Source organism: Ictalurus furcatus, chromosome 6 (assembly GCF_023375685.1).
Source record: "Ictalurus furcatus strain D&B chromosome 6, Billie_1.0, whole genome shotgun sequence".
Lineage (NCBI taxonomy): Eukaryota > Metazoa > Chordata > Actinopteri > Siluriformes > Ictaluridae > Ictalurus > Ictalurus furcatus.
The window spans coordinates 19,605,397-19,621,552 of record NC_071260.1 but is presented as its reverse complement, the minus strand read 5'-3'; the positions used below and the strand labels follow the sequence as shown (position 1 = coordinate 19,621,552).

The following is a 16,156-nucleotide window of genomic DNA, read 5'->3' as shown; positions in this document are numbered from 1 at the left end:
CACAATTATTGTAATTTTGCCTCTGTACACCACCACAATGAATTTGAAATGAAGCAATCAAGATGTGATTGAAGTGTATACTTTCAGCTTTGAGTCAAGGAGTTTCAAAAAAATGTTGCATTAACCGTTAGGAATAACAGCCCCTCTATTTTCACAGGCTCAAAATTATTGGACAAACTAACATAATAAAAAACATTAGAATTATTTTTAATACATGCAAATCCTGTGTAGTCAATGACTGCCTGGAGTCTGGAACCCATGGACATCAACAAATGCTGAGTTTCCTCCCTTGAGATGCTTTGACAGGCCTTTACAGCAGCCACCTTCAGTTGCTGCTTGTTTGTGGGTCTTTCTGTATCAGTAAGCGAAAAACAAGCTCAACTGGGTTGAGGTCAGGTGACTGACTCGGCCATTAAAGTACATTCCATTTTTTTGCCTTAAGAAGCTCTTGTGTTGCTTTCTCAGTATGTTTTGGATCATTATCCATCTGTACTGTGAAGTGCCATATCATTTTTGCAGTATTTGACTGAATCTGAGCAGAAAGTATAGATCTATACAGTAAATGGTGCACTTATATAGCGCTTTTATCCAAAGAGCTTTACATTCTCATTCACACACACACCAATGGTAGCAGAGTTGCCATGCAAGGCGGTAACTTGCCATCGGGAGCAACTTGGGGTTCAGTTTCGAGCCCAAGGACACTTTGGCATGTGGAGTCACGTGGGCCGGGAATCGAACCGCCAACCCTACAATTAGTGGACAACCCACTCTACCAACTGAGCCACAGCCACCCCTATACACTTCAGAATTCATCCTGCTACTTGGATCAGCAGTCATAAACACCTGTGACCCAGTTCCATTGGCAGCCATACTTGCCCATGCCATAACACTTCCTCCACCATGTTTCGACACATGATGGAATATGCTTTGGATCATAAACCCTTCCTTTCCTTCTCCATATGCTTCTCTTCCCATCATTCTGGCACAAGTTAATTTTGCATTGAACTGGGCAGGCTTTTTTTTGTAGAGGTTTTTAGCAAAGTCTAATCTGGCCTTTCTGTTCTTGAGTGTTACCAGTGGTTTGCACCTTGAGGTAAACCATTTGTATTTACATTCATGAAGGTGTCACTTGATTGTAGACTTTGACAATGATACACGTACCTCCTCCAGAGTGTTCTTGAATTGGTTAGATGTTGTGAAGGGGTTTTTCTTTTACAAGGAAATAATTCTGCGATCATCCACTTTTGTTGTCTTCCATGGTCTTCCAGGCCTTTTGGTGTTGCTGGGTTCACCAGTGCATTCCTTCTTTTTAAGAATGTACCAAATTGTTGATTTCGCCACTCCTAAAGTTTCTGCTATCTCTCTGGTAGGTCTGTTCTGGGGTTTTTTTTTTTCGGCCAAATGAAGGCCTTCTTCACTTGCATCCACACTTCTTTGGACAGCATATTGAGAGTTCCCATGAATAGATAAGAATTGCAAATTCAATGTTTGAAATGAACTCCAGATCTTTTATCACCTTAATTTTTCATGAAATAACGAGGAAACAGACCACACCTGACCATAAACCTGCTTATCACTCATTTGTCCAATTACTTTTGAGCATGTGAAAAAAGTCTACACTTCAATTGCATATTGATTGCTTCATTTCAAATCCACTGTGGTGGTGTACAGAGGCAAAATGATAAAAATTGTGTCCCTATCCAAATACTTATGGACCTGACAGAACAAAACTAGCTTTTACTTTAAATAGGAATGGTGTAATTGTGATCTGGCTAGATCTATATAAGTGTGCCTTTTCCATTATTATTCAAGGAACGATGAAGTTAGCAAGCTCACAGCTCTCTCACACTCTTATAAATAGGTCTGGCTTACTGCTGGCATATGTACTTAATCACTGACATTCTGCCTAGTGTGGTAAACACGTTTAGAAAAGATTTATTCGCTTGTTTTTAGAATCTATAGTACACTATGATGACCACTATGTATGAAAACCCTGCTATTAGGCCACGGAAGATGACCACTTGATAAACTATGAACATGTGAATTGGAGTTAGTTTACTCCTGAACTCAAACTGATGACTTATTCATAGTAATTCAATCAGGCAAATCTGAACAACAAAAGATTTACTCGTGTAAAGGCAACTCTTCAAGCTGCTCAGTTTCATCTGTAACTTGCCCTTGTAAGATACACAAGCCATCAGTCAAATGATCACCTCGAGAATGTTCCATAAATTATTTAATCCAGTGTAATGATATATGATTGTTGTGACATCATATGAACTGACTCAGTTGTTAATAATGTTTTTCACACTCCTTTAAAAATGTGAATTAGATGCTTCAAAGAGAGATTAGAAGAGAGCGGATGGTTCACTTGTTGAATAAAATTCCCACACGTGTAATTTATAATCAGAGAAAATGGAAAAATGGAAAACTCGACTAAATGGAAGAAAAACTCCTGTGACGCAATTGTTACTAATGATAAAAGGAGCACAGGTGCTCTAATGATAGGAATAGATTATTCCCCATTGATATCCCATTTAAACACTAACTGTCCATGGAGAACATTATATACATACATATGCATGTGTGTGTACATGATACATTATGAAATGTACATTATACAGTATAATGCAATAAATTTTGCAACACACACACACACACACACACACACACACTGACCATAGAATTATAAGGTCCTGATTAAGAATTAATTAATTAATCAATGAAGAATAAATGACACTGTGCGTATCTTATTTAATTAAAAAAGTCCTATTTAAGCTCACTCATCAAGTAAAAAAAACAAACTTTTTTTTTTTATAATGCAACAAACTGTGGCTTGTAACCCAAGACACTGCTACAGGTAAACTCATAAAAATTCTGGAGGAAACACTTTTTGTGTACATTATTCGTTTTTTTTTTTTTATTCCTTTTAACGTTGAAACATTATATGTAGCCTATCAATTTAAACAAACGCACATCCGTGCAGTTTTACAAAAAACATGTCATATAGTGTGTTCATTAAAAAAAATCAACTCAGAAGTGCGCACGGCTTGCTGCAGACAACACACACACACACACAATGTATCCCAACACTCATTCGTGCGCAAAGAAACACTTTCGGTAAATAGATGGGACTTGTATCCTAACATAAAAATGACAGTTCAGGTGGTAGGTCCGACCTTCTTCAGTGGTGTGCACATAAACTCTGCAGTATGTTCACTTAACATTCACTTTGGCTGAAGAGGAACTTGGAAAGGTCGCGTGTGAAAGCGCATACTAAGCTGTGTTATACGTTAGTACGCGTTTTGGACGCAAGTTCACTTGCATTTACTGGAAAGAAAACCTTTTTAGTCTTGTAACTATGGAGCGCGCTAATACACGCTCACTATAACAGCTTCCACTTCTTTGCTCGGTCGCCGATCCGTCACCAAAAAGTTAATCATCCCCTCGGACTTGATGAGAAGGTTGCAGCCGAGAAAGAAGATGCCGAACACCACGGTGAGAGACAGCACGCACATCACGGCGATCTGCACCGCTCTCATGATGAAGAGGCTGCGCTCATCGTCCGGTGCCGCCGCCGCGAAGCCGTCATCCGTCACCACCGACGAGAAGTTACAACACGACAAGATCTCCTCAGTCCGGTTGGAAAAAATACCGCCGTCCGTTTGGTTAAACGCCGTGCCGTTCATTGTCATTTCCTGTATTCGTCACACAGGTGCTCAGTTGCAAAAAAAAAAGAGAGAGAAAAAAAGGAGAGTATTCAATGCGTCCAAAGAGTCTTATTTTAGTTCTTCAAGTAGGAAACTGGATCAGAAGTGGGAAGAAGTGTGCAGGGAGAGGAGCTCCAGAGACGGTTCTGCTTTGCACACAACATCCCGTGACTGCGTGTCAAAAACGGAAGTAATGAGGCAGCGCGCACTCGGTGCACACAGGCAATGGGATATTGTACCTTCTGGGGAGAACCATTTATGGTGGAGATGGCGCACGCGCACGCGCGCGCGCACACACACACACACACACACACACGCACACGAACCCGTCGATGCCTGGACTCGTGCCAAATGGCGCCACCTAGAGCGAAATCACGACAGGCAACTTGTAGGCGGGCCCCAGCTTTCCGTTTCATCACACTCGACAGGATGACATCAAATTGAAGCCATTCGCGTAAGGTCCATAGCAATAACTACAGATGCAAAACAACGTTACTGTAAAATTGGAATGTTAAAAAAACATGCCTCCAGAACTGTAGAACCAATCATGGATTGCAAAGCAATTATTTTTTTTTTAATGTCTATGGTATGGGATACATGCAATAGAACTTTTTCATAACTTTCTACTGTGGGGCTTAGTGGCCTGCTAAATCAAGTTTTCCACATTTTGTAGTGGTGCAACCTGGAAATGAAATGAAATTTAGGATTATATGTCACGAATCTGCACAAAATAGCCCATACCACTGTTAGAGGAAATGTCAATATAGTTAGCAAAATTATTCACAAATTAAAAACCATTGTGCAAGTTATGATTGCATAAACCGTCCACCAAATATTACTGACTGGGAAAGGAAGGCATTAGTCAAAGAAGCAAACAAGAGGCCAAGAGTAATTCAGAAGTAGCTGAAGAGATACAGACTGTAGCTCAGAGGGACTAGATCTATAACATGGAAAATAAAAAAAGTTGTGCTTTATGGACAAGTGGTGAGAAGAAAGCCATTGTTGAAAAAATCCATATGAAATCCCATTTGGAGTGCATTGGAAGTCCAGCATTGCTCATCACCCCGAGAACATGATCCCCACAGTGAAGCATGGTGAAGGGAGGATCATGATGTGGGGATGCTTTTCATCAGCAGGGACTGGTAAACTGGTTAGGGATGAGGCAAAGATGGATGGAGCCAAATACAGCACAACCCTAGAAGAAAACCTGATCAAGCCTGCAAGAGATTTGAGATTGGGGAGGATGTCCACCTTCCAACTGGATAATAACCCAAAAATACTGCCAAAACTACAATGGAAAATCAAGAAGTTGAATGTGTTAGAAGCCCAGTTGAAGTCCTCAATCCTAAACCCTCAATCCTATGTGGGAACAGCTGTTTACCAGTGGTCTCCATTGGTAAACAATGCTGTTGAGACGAATGGCTAAAAATATCAGGATCCCAATGGACAAAGTTAATATTTTGGCAAGTATTGTCAGAGGGGGTGAATACTTACAGTATGCAACCAACAAATGGCTACTTAAAAAAAAAAAAAAACCTTTGTGCCACAATAATTTACCATCTTCAAATGTTAGACATATTGTGCAAACCAAATGGTAAAAACATCAAATTAAATAAATTTCCACCGCAAGTTATAACACTACAAAATGTAAATAGGATCATTGGTAGTGAATAATTTCACTGCTCAGAGCTTTGAAATGTTGCCTGGAGTTATATCAGCTGAGAAATATACTACAGTCCAAATGATTATATCGAATACATTAATGTCCTATATCTGACATTTCTGCTGTGGAAAAAAAAGTAAAATGGTGGGTGGATCGAGAGACAGATGGATAAATAGAGTACTCAACATTCAGTGATAGTGGCAAGGAAAAATGCCCTCAAACAATATAAAGAGCAACACTTAAAAGGGAATGTATCCTCTGTTTGACACCAGACAGTCCTACAGAGAAGACAAACAACAGTGATCCATAATGATACATACAGGATGTTAAAAAAACCCCCCAACATTCTATGAATCTGACTCTCGCTATAAGTCAGATTTATTTGTAGTGAAACATCTCATAGTCACGACAGCAGTTCTTGGGATGTGTAAGTCTCTGGGGCATCCAAGTGAGATTACTCACAGAAGCAGGAGATGAATCATAAATGTTAATTGCTCTAAGATGAATAAGTAGAGGGTGATGTGGCACAGCAGGCAGCATTGCTGCCTCACAGATCCATGGTCCTGGAAGAGTCACAGAAACCAAATAAGAGAAAACATGGAATTTGTATTATTTATGAAATTCTTGATTTAAATGTGTCAAATATAATTTTCTTTAAGGAAAAGTTTAAGCAACAGCTTTTTTTTGTAGGATGTTATTATGAAAAAAAACAAACCCCCAATCTGCCAGCAGCAACATCTGTAAACAATTTTGGACACATTTTAATACATAAAGAGGACAGAAGACACTGTAAAGACACTTTTGAGACATAGCCTGCAGAGTTGCTAGCCATAGCTATAATGTCACTGGGTAACCTGTACTTTAGATAAATAACGTTGCATTTTTAGTAACAAGTTGTCGGACATTAGTTACCGATCATTCATGTCAGCTCTTCATATTACAGCGGAGTTTAGTTAGTTTTCATTTCGATATTCGTCACATATTCATCGATAAATGGCAATAACTCCAAAACGACTTGCACACATAAAATCTAAACAGTATTACCGCCAAAAGGGCAAAGCTAATAATGTTTCACAAGCTTCCTTTTTATTATTTTCGCTCGATATAATGAGCACTGCTCCGCAAAAGCCGCCGCTACGTGAGTTACGCAGGGAAGGTTCGCTCTTGGCGGAGCTGTAAGTAAGGGATCGTGGGGAAAGTGTAAGTTTTCTTCGTTTTTGCTATAACTTTGTGGGTGGTGTTTTTGTAATAGCCTTTTTATTTATTTATTTATTTATTTATTTATTTATTTTTTGTTAAAGAGCGTATAGGCATGAGACGAGTGTTATTCAGTAGAGGAGGACAGTAGACAACTCTCAAATAGAAAGTTAATGTTGGACATGCAATTCCCTTTTCTACCAATAGGGGTAAAAAGAGAGGTTGTGAAAGGAGAAAGTTGTCCACTGTCCTCTACTGAATGACACGGATGTCATGCCTATCCTCTTGCCTATACAAAAAAAGGCTATTACAAAAACACCACCCACGAAGTTATAGCAAAAACGAAGAAAACTTGCACTTTCCCCACGGTCCCTTACTTACAGCTCCGCCAAGAGCGAGCCTTCCTAGGTTAACTACCTCTCATAATGTGAGTCACATTGCTCATTATATCGATCGAGAATAATGAAAAGGAAGCTTGTCCTGTTAGCGGTAATACTGTTTAGATTTTTGGGGCAAGTCGTTTTGGAGTTATTGCCATTTATCGCTGAATATGTGACGGATATCGAAAACAAAACTAACTTAACGCCATATTCTAGCTTTTTTATTTTATTTTATAAATCTGTTTTGAACAACGGTCTATCTAAAAAAGCTAACGCTAGCTAATTGTTGTGTAACTTACTCGGCTGGTGCCTGAATCACGAGTATAGTTCTTCATTTTCCCTGTAAAGCTTTCGTGCTTTAGGCCAAAATTGTTTTACTGTAAGCTTTTTTTTGGTAATAAATTTCACAGTTTCCCTCGTATCCTGCTTTCTTCCGAAACTGAATTTCTGAATTTCTATTTGCTGCACTTTCAGACGGCCACAGCTTAGTTTCACATCCTCCTCATCATCATGTGAGCTGAATCGGTTTCTGTGTGTGGAATCGACTTCAAAGATTTATATAAACTCTCCATTTCCAATGGCTGGAACAGAAGAGTTGACACTTTTTGGTCTTGCATGCCATAACTACACATTATTGTTATTACAAACCTAATCCCAGAGGACTGCTTGATAATAAAAACAAATATACATTTTTATCACCAATAAATACATACTCAGTGGTACTGGTGAACAGTTATTGCCTGAAAAAGCCGACAGGCCTTCAGAATAAAGGTACATTTCAACCCCACTAGTAATAAAACTCACATTTTGTTTGTCATTCACTTATGATGAGACGTTTCTCATGCAGTACCAGTCTAGGGTGTTTATATAATGCCCTCATTATTTGCTATAGTAGAAATTTAGATGCACGCCCCTGCATGACCACTGGATGTCACTATCACCTAAAACGGAATCTTAAACGGATCACATCACAATATTTTTTCTCACTACTCTTTAAAATATAGGCCTACATTAATGTCACAAGGCTAGATTTAAACAGACATGGGGGCAACAAAGAAAAAAAATATATAACAAATGACGTACATCTCTGTTTATACCATATTTATTCATTAAAGCCACTGGAATATTTTTAATAATACTTTTAATTCCTCATCCACACATAGAACCCAAATCCACATTGTCAAGAAACTCTAAACATTATGTGTAATATAAACAACACGCCTTAAAAAAAAATCTAATCAAAATTTGCAGTTAGATCCACAGTTGACATTATTTATGCAAGTGTTTTTTTAAAGTCTTCCTATAAACATCCTATAAAATGTAGTCTTGTAATTTTAAACCGAAATGACAATTAAATGTATGAACTTTTTTAAGTAAATAATAACTAAAGCAATGTGGCCCTCACTGAGAAATCTGATGAGAGTGCAGAATGATGTCATCAAAATTGTTGATCCGTATTGTTGGTAGAGAGAGACTGTACATTTTGCATGCATATATGTTCTAAATGAGAATTTTGTCATTGTTTTCGAGCACATTAGCTTATAGATAACCTCAAGGCTAACATATTCAAACTAAAAGCCACAAAACGTCAATTTTGATTTCATGGGGACTTTAACACTATTATAAGCGCTGCAGGTATACACCAGGAAATGCTGAACCTTTTCGTTGAAATAATCACATGATGTAATGTGGATATGAGGCTACATGTAGCACGTAGCTCGTGTTAATAGATTCTCTTCATTTGCGCCACAGCCGAAAAAGTTAGTACACCCCCGATCTAAACCATCTGTGCACGTGCAGAATGGAGCCGAGATAAATAGTGCGCATCTCTGGTGCGCATGCGCGCTAGGCTCATGACGGGAACGCCTTTTCTCCAATGAGCGAAACTGTGCCAGTTTGGAAGCGTTTCACTCAAATTAAACCTATTAGGTTAGGTACCTGTTTCCTAGCTCACAAATCCAATGCAAGGGCATATCTTGCGGCTGAGCTGCGCTTCTAGAGTCCGTGCGAGACGGCGTCTCTGCGGCTGTAACACGGGTTGTGATCATTATGGAAATGTAAGAGTTATGAAGAGGAATGATACAGCTGACGCGTCAGAGGAGAGCCGTGTATAGGGCATGGATGCAGCTAGCACCATCGAGCATCCGAGTCGAGGAATGATGAAGCTAGCCACTTAACCGGAGCTGCCACTGCGTTAGGAAGCCATATCTGATCCCGAGGCTGATCTTAGACATAACGTTATATTTATGCATAAAGCCATATCAGTGTTCTATAATGGCAGGCGATGTTTTCTGTTGAGATTGTCAGGAAATAAACAGCCATCCAGTTGTAATTAGAGGACAAGCGACCAGATGCAACACGTTGCTGGCTGACTGACAGCTCCTGCGGGTGGCATTCATCCGGATAAAGATTTATTCTGTTCAGTAAGTGTGTGTCACCTTCACTGAGCGAGGTGTTTCTTTCTAGAAATGTATTTATGTTTGGGTAATAACCGTGCGAGTCAAACATCTAATACAATAAATTATTGATGACTTTAAACTAAGCTGAGCTAAATGACAGATAGATGACAGCCTAAATGAATGCTGAGAGACATTTGCTACTACTACAGCTTCTACTACTATTACTACTACTACTACTACTAATAATCATCATAATAATAATAATTCATTCAGTAACCACTTTATCCTGATCAGGGTCATAATGGTCTGTAGCCAATAATAATAATAATAATAATAATAATAATAATAATAATAAATTCAGTAACCGATTTATCATGATCAGTGTCAATGGTCTGTAGCCTATAATAATAATAATAATAATAAGAAGAAGAAGAAGAACAATAATTTTAATTAAGCACGTGTAAAGGTATAAAGAAACACTGGACAAGTTAGCTAGAGCCATGCATACAATGACACAAACATTACATATACGAAAACAAACAAAAAAAATTAAGTGCAAGTATTCATGTCAAACAAATGATAATAATATATGATAAAGATAGGACTAGTTTCATTTCAATTTGGATATTAGTTACCACATGAAGCTCTACTAAGTTTAAAACGTTTTCTTAGTACTAACTCTTAGGCTACATTTGTTGTTACATGTTTACCTGGACGTGACAAATGTGACAAAAGTATAGCGCGCTGATCAAGATGTACCCAGTGGAGCTGGATGTCTCATTACAGTGTTTTTTCCTTATTTTTCTTTACTAACTGGCACAAAAAAAGCTTTAAAGTAGTACATAGAGCATGGTGTGAGTTGTCAAGCTCTTGTCCTGCAAATCCACAACGGCCCACAATTTTGAACGTGTCCTATTCAACTCGTCAGCTAATTATCATCAACAGAACACGTTGTGTTATAGCATGTAATCATTAAACTCTGGCTCGTTAGTGCCAAAAGTTCAAATATTACAAAGCAATGTTTTTATACTCCTGTAGGCTGTGGCCTTCCTAATATAGAAAGTCTAATTACAATTGTGTTGGACTATATTACTAATAGTCCAGTTCATTGTGACATTGTATTGCTTGCAAATTAAAATGTCTTGTTGACTGTACAGCAGTGAATCATGCTAGACATCTGCATTCATCTGAGTGTTTAATTAAGATGCACTCAGCGGCGTTTTCAGGTTTTGTGTTACACAAAACTAATGATAATGGCTACAGGGTCTCAAAAACAAGGTAACACTACACCAGCAGTTTGTTCATTAAATGATTCACATTGAAGATCATGAGGATAAGGCCTTTACGCTGTGTTGTGTGCATCTGCATTTCTATGGATAAAGAATTTAGTTAATTACTAAAATGAAAACTACGAAGCATTATCAACTGACTAGAATGGAGAAAACTAATTAGAATGTAGTATTTATTACTTTGAATTAAGGTTTTTAAGGTCTTTGTGTTCTGGTGTTTTTGTATGAAGCACAGGATGTGTGATTAGTGTCACATTGGTGAATCAGGTTTGGTTGGTTCTCTGTTCAGTTGTCAGAAAGTTGTTGCAGATCATAGGTGCTGTTAAACCTTTTAGGATTGGCATTGCTGCTCCATCTTCAAATCATGTGGTGAGTGAAGAGAAGATCAAGGACTAAACCCTTTAAGCTATACTGCACTACTATGTTTTCTCTAGGACTGAAGTAGAAAAAAATTAAATAAATAAATCAAACCCAAGGCTGAATTTTCATACTTACAATATGTTGTTTGGAATACTTTTACTGAGACATTGAACTTTATGATTATTATGTACCCATTCTAACAAAGTTTTTTAATCAAGATTCTCAATTCCATACATCTTTTGAGCAGGCATTCGAATTCATTGACATATTTCAGAACATGATAAATGGGCATGTGTTTGAGCCCTTTATGAAAGCTCAGAAAGTCTTGATATTTAGAGAGATTTGTAATTGTAATGCAGGTCAGTCTTGTTTTGCTTGCGTGCTTTGCTCAGTGGACAGTGTAGGTCCATCCATGCAGATGGCTGCTCTAATAACTGTGCCTTTCCAGCAGAGACTCAGGAGTACAGCCCTGGCCTGAGGCATGACTGGTGGAAATACATCCGTAACACAAAGCTGGTCAACCAAGCAGATGGCCAGGAAAAAAAGTCACGGTCCAATTTGAGGTCTCAGTATTAGTGTGTGAGAGAACGAGAGAAAGAGGCCTGCTTGAGCTGTTCGGTTCAGTGTTGTACATGTATTTAAGTGTGTTTAGTAAAGAGAGCCTGCTGCAATTAGCATTCAATGTTTGAATCAGCCAAGCCTGTAAGAAATCTCGTTTCATTAGTGGGAGGGAGAATAGTGAGACAACACACGAGTAGTGAAGGTTAGATGGAAATTAGATTATTTGATTTCCCTCCAGAGGTATCTGGGGGAGGTGTGGAAAAACAGTCCATTCTGACAAGCTCTATCACGCACATATCTCCGACTATTCTCTCCTGACTTCCTCTTTTGACTAATTCAGCATCAAAACCTTTTGTTTGAGATGCTTCCACTTGCCCAGGCAGATGAGAATATGATCAGTGAGTGTGAGAATGTTTGTTTGTTTCAGTAAACTTTACTGAATCATTCATGTTCTGCAGGCACTTTATCCTGGCCATGTAGATCCAGAGTCAATCCCTGGAATACTGTGTGTGAGGCAGGAATTCACCCTGGATGGGACGCCAGTCCATCACAGCCCAAAATGCACACACATATTTCCAAATATGAGCATGTTTTTTGGGAAGTAGGAGGAAACACGACTTTAAATGTATTACCATCTATCTGTTTATTATTTGTCTTTACCTGATCAAGTTCCTTCTACGTAGTTCTGATCAATACTGTATTCAGCTGCACCTCCCCAAAACTTTTCTGGCCCAACCCCCTCTCTTTGGATGTCCCCTAAATCATACTAAAGCAACCTTTGTTTCTCCCTGCATGGTGGCTGTGTAATCCAATCCATTTGTAAACATGTTACACTGCTTCCTCTGCTGCCAGTACCCGCATGTTCATAAATTTATCATACACGACAGCTATAAAAAGCACAGAAGAACATTACATTTCTGCAGAAATTCAACTAGAAAACGACTATCTGTTTTGGCTAAGCAGCACTGTACACTGCCACACAAATTTAATTTAATTTATTATTATTATTATTCTTTTGCTGAGCATTCCACTTTTCCACACAGCCACTCTCTCTTTCAGCTAATAGTGACAACATGATAAATACTGACAACGTAAAGAGATATTTTGAAGACAAAAAAAGAAATTCTCTCAACATTTCCCAATGATACCTTACTAAGAAAGAAGAACAATTAGGGGATTTGATCATTTTGCTTTCTTTTGGTTTTTGTTTTACAAAGCTGTGCAAAGGTTTTGTAATAATCATTTTTTCTTTTAATTTTTACTGCTGGCTTGTGTGTTTTTAAAAAGGCTGATTAATGGTCAATACCATTATACCATGAAACTGAAATTTTTATAGTAGATAATCATATAAAAATTTCAAACAGCAACACCCCTTGTTGAGAATAAAACGACGAGTCTCTTCTTGGGGGAAGGAAAAAAAACCAAAAAACAAACTTACTAGCAAGTATATTGAGGTTTTGCTACTAAACCAGTATTGCAGACCCACATTAACTAGTTCATGTGTTTTTTTGTTTTTTTTTAAGCTGTGATTCTCTAGTGCATTTAAGTATATTAACTTGCATCAAGTCTGTGGTCCTGTGCTTCCAATATATCTGTAATTGTTGTTCTTTCTCCTGCTAGTGGGATGACGGCGTCCTTTGTGTTCTGCTGCATCGCCGCTGTGCTGCCTGGCCTCTCCTATCTCGCTGTATCTGATCTCACACTGGCCTCCTGACATCTGTAAGGCTCATGCGGCGCTTTGTTTACTGTAAGGTGGTGCTCACCACCTCGCTGGTCTGGGTGCTGGTAGATGTCTTCCTGCTGCTCTACTTCAGCGAGTGTAACAAATGTGATAACCGGAAGGACCACTCACTCCTGCCCGCTCTCCGAGGTGAGTCCAATATCATAGCTCATACATTTCTCAGTTGTTTCATGAAAAGATGAAATGATACATGAAATAAATGGATGGAACGTTGAGCCATGAAGCTCATGTGATGTAAATAATGAATGGGAAATCTTTAAAATCAGCCAGATAATTGTGATCTAGGACAACGGCCCAACTTTAATGCCAGCATTTTTGCTTTGGATGTAGAAAAGGGAAATATGCAGTGTAAAGCTTGTGAAGCCTATAAATCTCTTTTTTAAAAGTGATTTCCTATTACTGCACTTTTTAACAGAACCAAAAACATGATTGGCTGTTAGGGCTTCAAAATTTAACCCCCTTCCCCATCAAATATGGGTCAAATTTGGGTTAACTTGGTGGTTAACCCTGTGATTGCGACTCATTCTAAACCAATGAGTGCTCTATATAGCTTATACCATGAATGGTCTATATAAGCTTGTACATTTTCTTCTGCTGGTTTATCTGATAAATAAACGTACACTTTATTTATTCACACTTCAAGGACTCCTATCTAGGCTAGCTATATGGTGACATACCTTGTGTTTAAAAAAAACCAAAAAAAAACAACCCAGGCCAAATAATGATCAGCACCCAAGAATCAAAGTATGCAAATAGAAATATTATGAGAAAGCCAAACACCAGACGTTTAAATGAAAAGTAGTGGACAGGTCACGAGTGAATATGACTGACCCAGTGTTTAATTTTTCAAACCTAGAGACTTAGAGAAACAAATACACATTATGTCTAGGTGAAGACCTGTGTGTGGCGGCCTGCGAAACCCCGTCAAGTTTGATCAAGTTGTTGTGTGTGTGTGTGTGTATGTGTGTATATATATATATATATATTTTTATATATATATATATATATATATATATATATATATAGATAGATAGATAGATAGATAAATATATATTAGATAGATAGATAGATAGATAGATAGATATACAGTATCTCACAAAAGTGAGTACACCCCTCACATTTTTGTAAATATTTGATTATATCTTTTCATGTGACAACACTGAAGAAATGACACTTTGCTACAATGTAAAGTAGTGAGTGTACATTTGTGTAACAGTGTAAATATGCTGTCCCCTCAAAATAACTCAACACACAGCCATTAATGTGTAAACCACTGGCAACAAAAGTGAGTACACCCCTAAGTGAAAATGTCCAAATTGGGCCCAATTAGCCATTTTCCCTCCCCGGTGTCATGTGACTTGTTAGTGTTACAAGGTCTCAGGTGTGAATGGGGAGCAGGTATGTTAAATTTGGTGTCATCGCTCTCACACTCCCTCATACTGGTCACTGGAAGTTCAACATGGTACCTCATGGCAAAGAACTCTCTGAGGATCTGAAAAAAAGAATTGTTGCTCTACATAAAGATGGCCTAGGCTATAAGAAGATTGCCAAGACCCTGACACTGAGCTGCAGCACGGTGGCCAAGACCATACAGCGGCTTAACAGGACAGGTTCCACTCAGAACAGGCCTCGCCATGGTCGACCAAAGAAGTTGAGTGCACGTGCTCAGCGTCATATCCAGAGGTTGTCTTTGGGAAATAGACGTATGCGTGCTGCCAACATTGCGGCAGAAGTTGAAGGGGTGGGGGGTCAGCCTGTCAGTGGTCAGACCATACGCCACACACTGCATCAAATTAGTCTGCATGGCTGTCGTCCCAGAAGGAAGCCTCTTCTAAAGATGATGCACAAGAAAGCCCGCAAACAGTTTCTGAAGACAAGCAGACTAAGGACATGGATTACTGGAACTGAGTCCTGTCTGAGGAGACCAAGATAAACTTATTTAGTTCAGATGGTGTCAAGCGTGTGTGGCGGCAACCAGTTGAGGAGTACAAAGACAAGTGTGTCTTGCCTACAGTCAAGCATGGTGGTGGGAGTGTCATGGTCTGGGGCTGCATGAGTGCTGCCGGTACTGGGGAGCTACAGTTCATTGAGGGAACCATGAATGCCAGCATGTACTGTGACATACTGAATCAGAGCATGATCCCCTCCCTTCGGAGACTGGGCCGCAGGGCAGTATTCCAGCATAATAACAACCCCCAAACACATCTCCAAGACGACCACTGCCTTGCTAAAGAAGCTGAGGGTGAAGGTGATGGACTGGCCAAGCATGTCTCCAGACCTAAACCCTATTGAGCATCTGTGGGGCATCCTCAAACGGAAGGTGGAGTCGACATCCGTGATGTCATCATGGAGGAGTGGAAGAGGACTCCAGTGGCAACCTGTGAAGCTCTGGTGAACTCCATGCCCAAGAGGCTTAAGGCAGTGCTGGAAAATAATGGTGGCCACACAAAATATTGACACTTTGGGCCCAATTTGGACATTTTCACTTAGGGGTGTACTCCCTTTTGTTGCCAGTGGTTTAGGCATTAATGGCTGTGTGTTGAGTTATTTTGAGGGGACAGAAAATGTACATTGTTACACAAGCTGTACACTCACTACTTTACATTGTAGCAAAGTGTCATTTCTTCAGTGTTGTCACATTAGAAATATAATCAAATATTTACAAAAATGTGAGGGGTGTACTCACTTTTGTGAGATACTGTGTGTGTGTGTGTGTGTGTGTGTGTGTGTGTATATATATATATATATATATATATATATATATATATATATATATATATATATATATATATATATATATATATATATATAATGTATGTATGTATGTATGTATGTGTGCAGTAGCCAAATGAATGT

The 16,156-nt window shown here is 38.9% G+C and overlaps 2 protein-coding genes across 2 annotated transcripts in view; one reads left to right on the top strand and one right to left on the bottom strand.

The window, feature by feature from the left end:
• Nucleotides 1-2,013: 2,013 nt before the first annotated feature.
• On the bottom strand, nt 2,014-6,264 carry rprma (reprimo, TP53 dependent G2 arrest mediator candidate a). The gene has a single exon (XM_053626987.1). The coding sequence runs from the start codon at nt 3,693-3,695 to the stop codon at nt 3,372-3,374; it is 324 nt and encodes a 107-aa protein (XP_053482962.1). The 5' UTR covers nt 3,696-6,264; the 3' UTR covers nt 2,014-3,371.
• A 2,560-nt stretch (nt 6,265-8,824) lies between these two features.
• Nucleotides 8,825-16,156, top strand: part of galnt13 (UDP-N-acetyl-alpha-D-galactosamine:polypeptide N-acetylgalactosaminyltransferase 13) — a 29,961-nt gene continuing 22,629 nt past the window's right edge. Inside the window, exons 1-2 of the mRNA XM_053626986.1 lie at nt 8,825-9,373; nt 13,180-13,429. Of these exons, the coding sequence (XP_053482961.1) occupies nt 13,288-13,429 (142 nt within the window). The 5' untranslated portion in view covers nt 8,825-9,373; nt 13,180-13,287. The remainder of the gene's footprint in view (nt 9,374-13,179; nt 13,430-16,156) is intronic.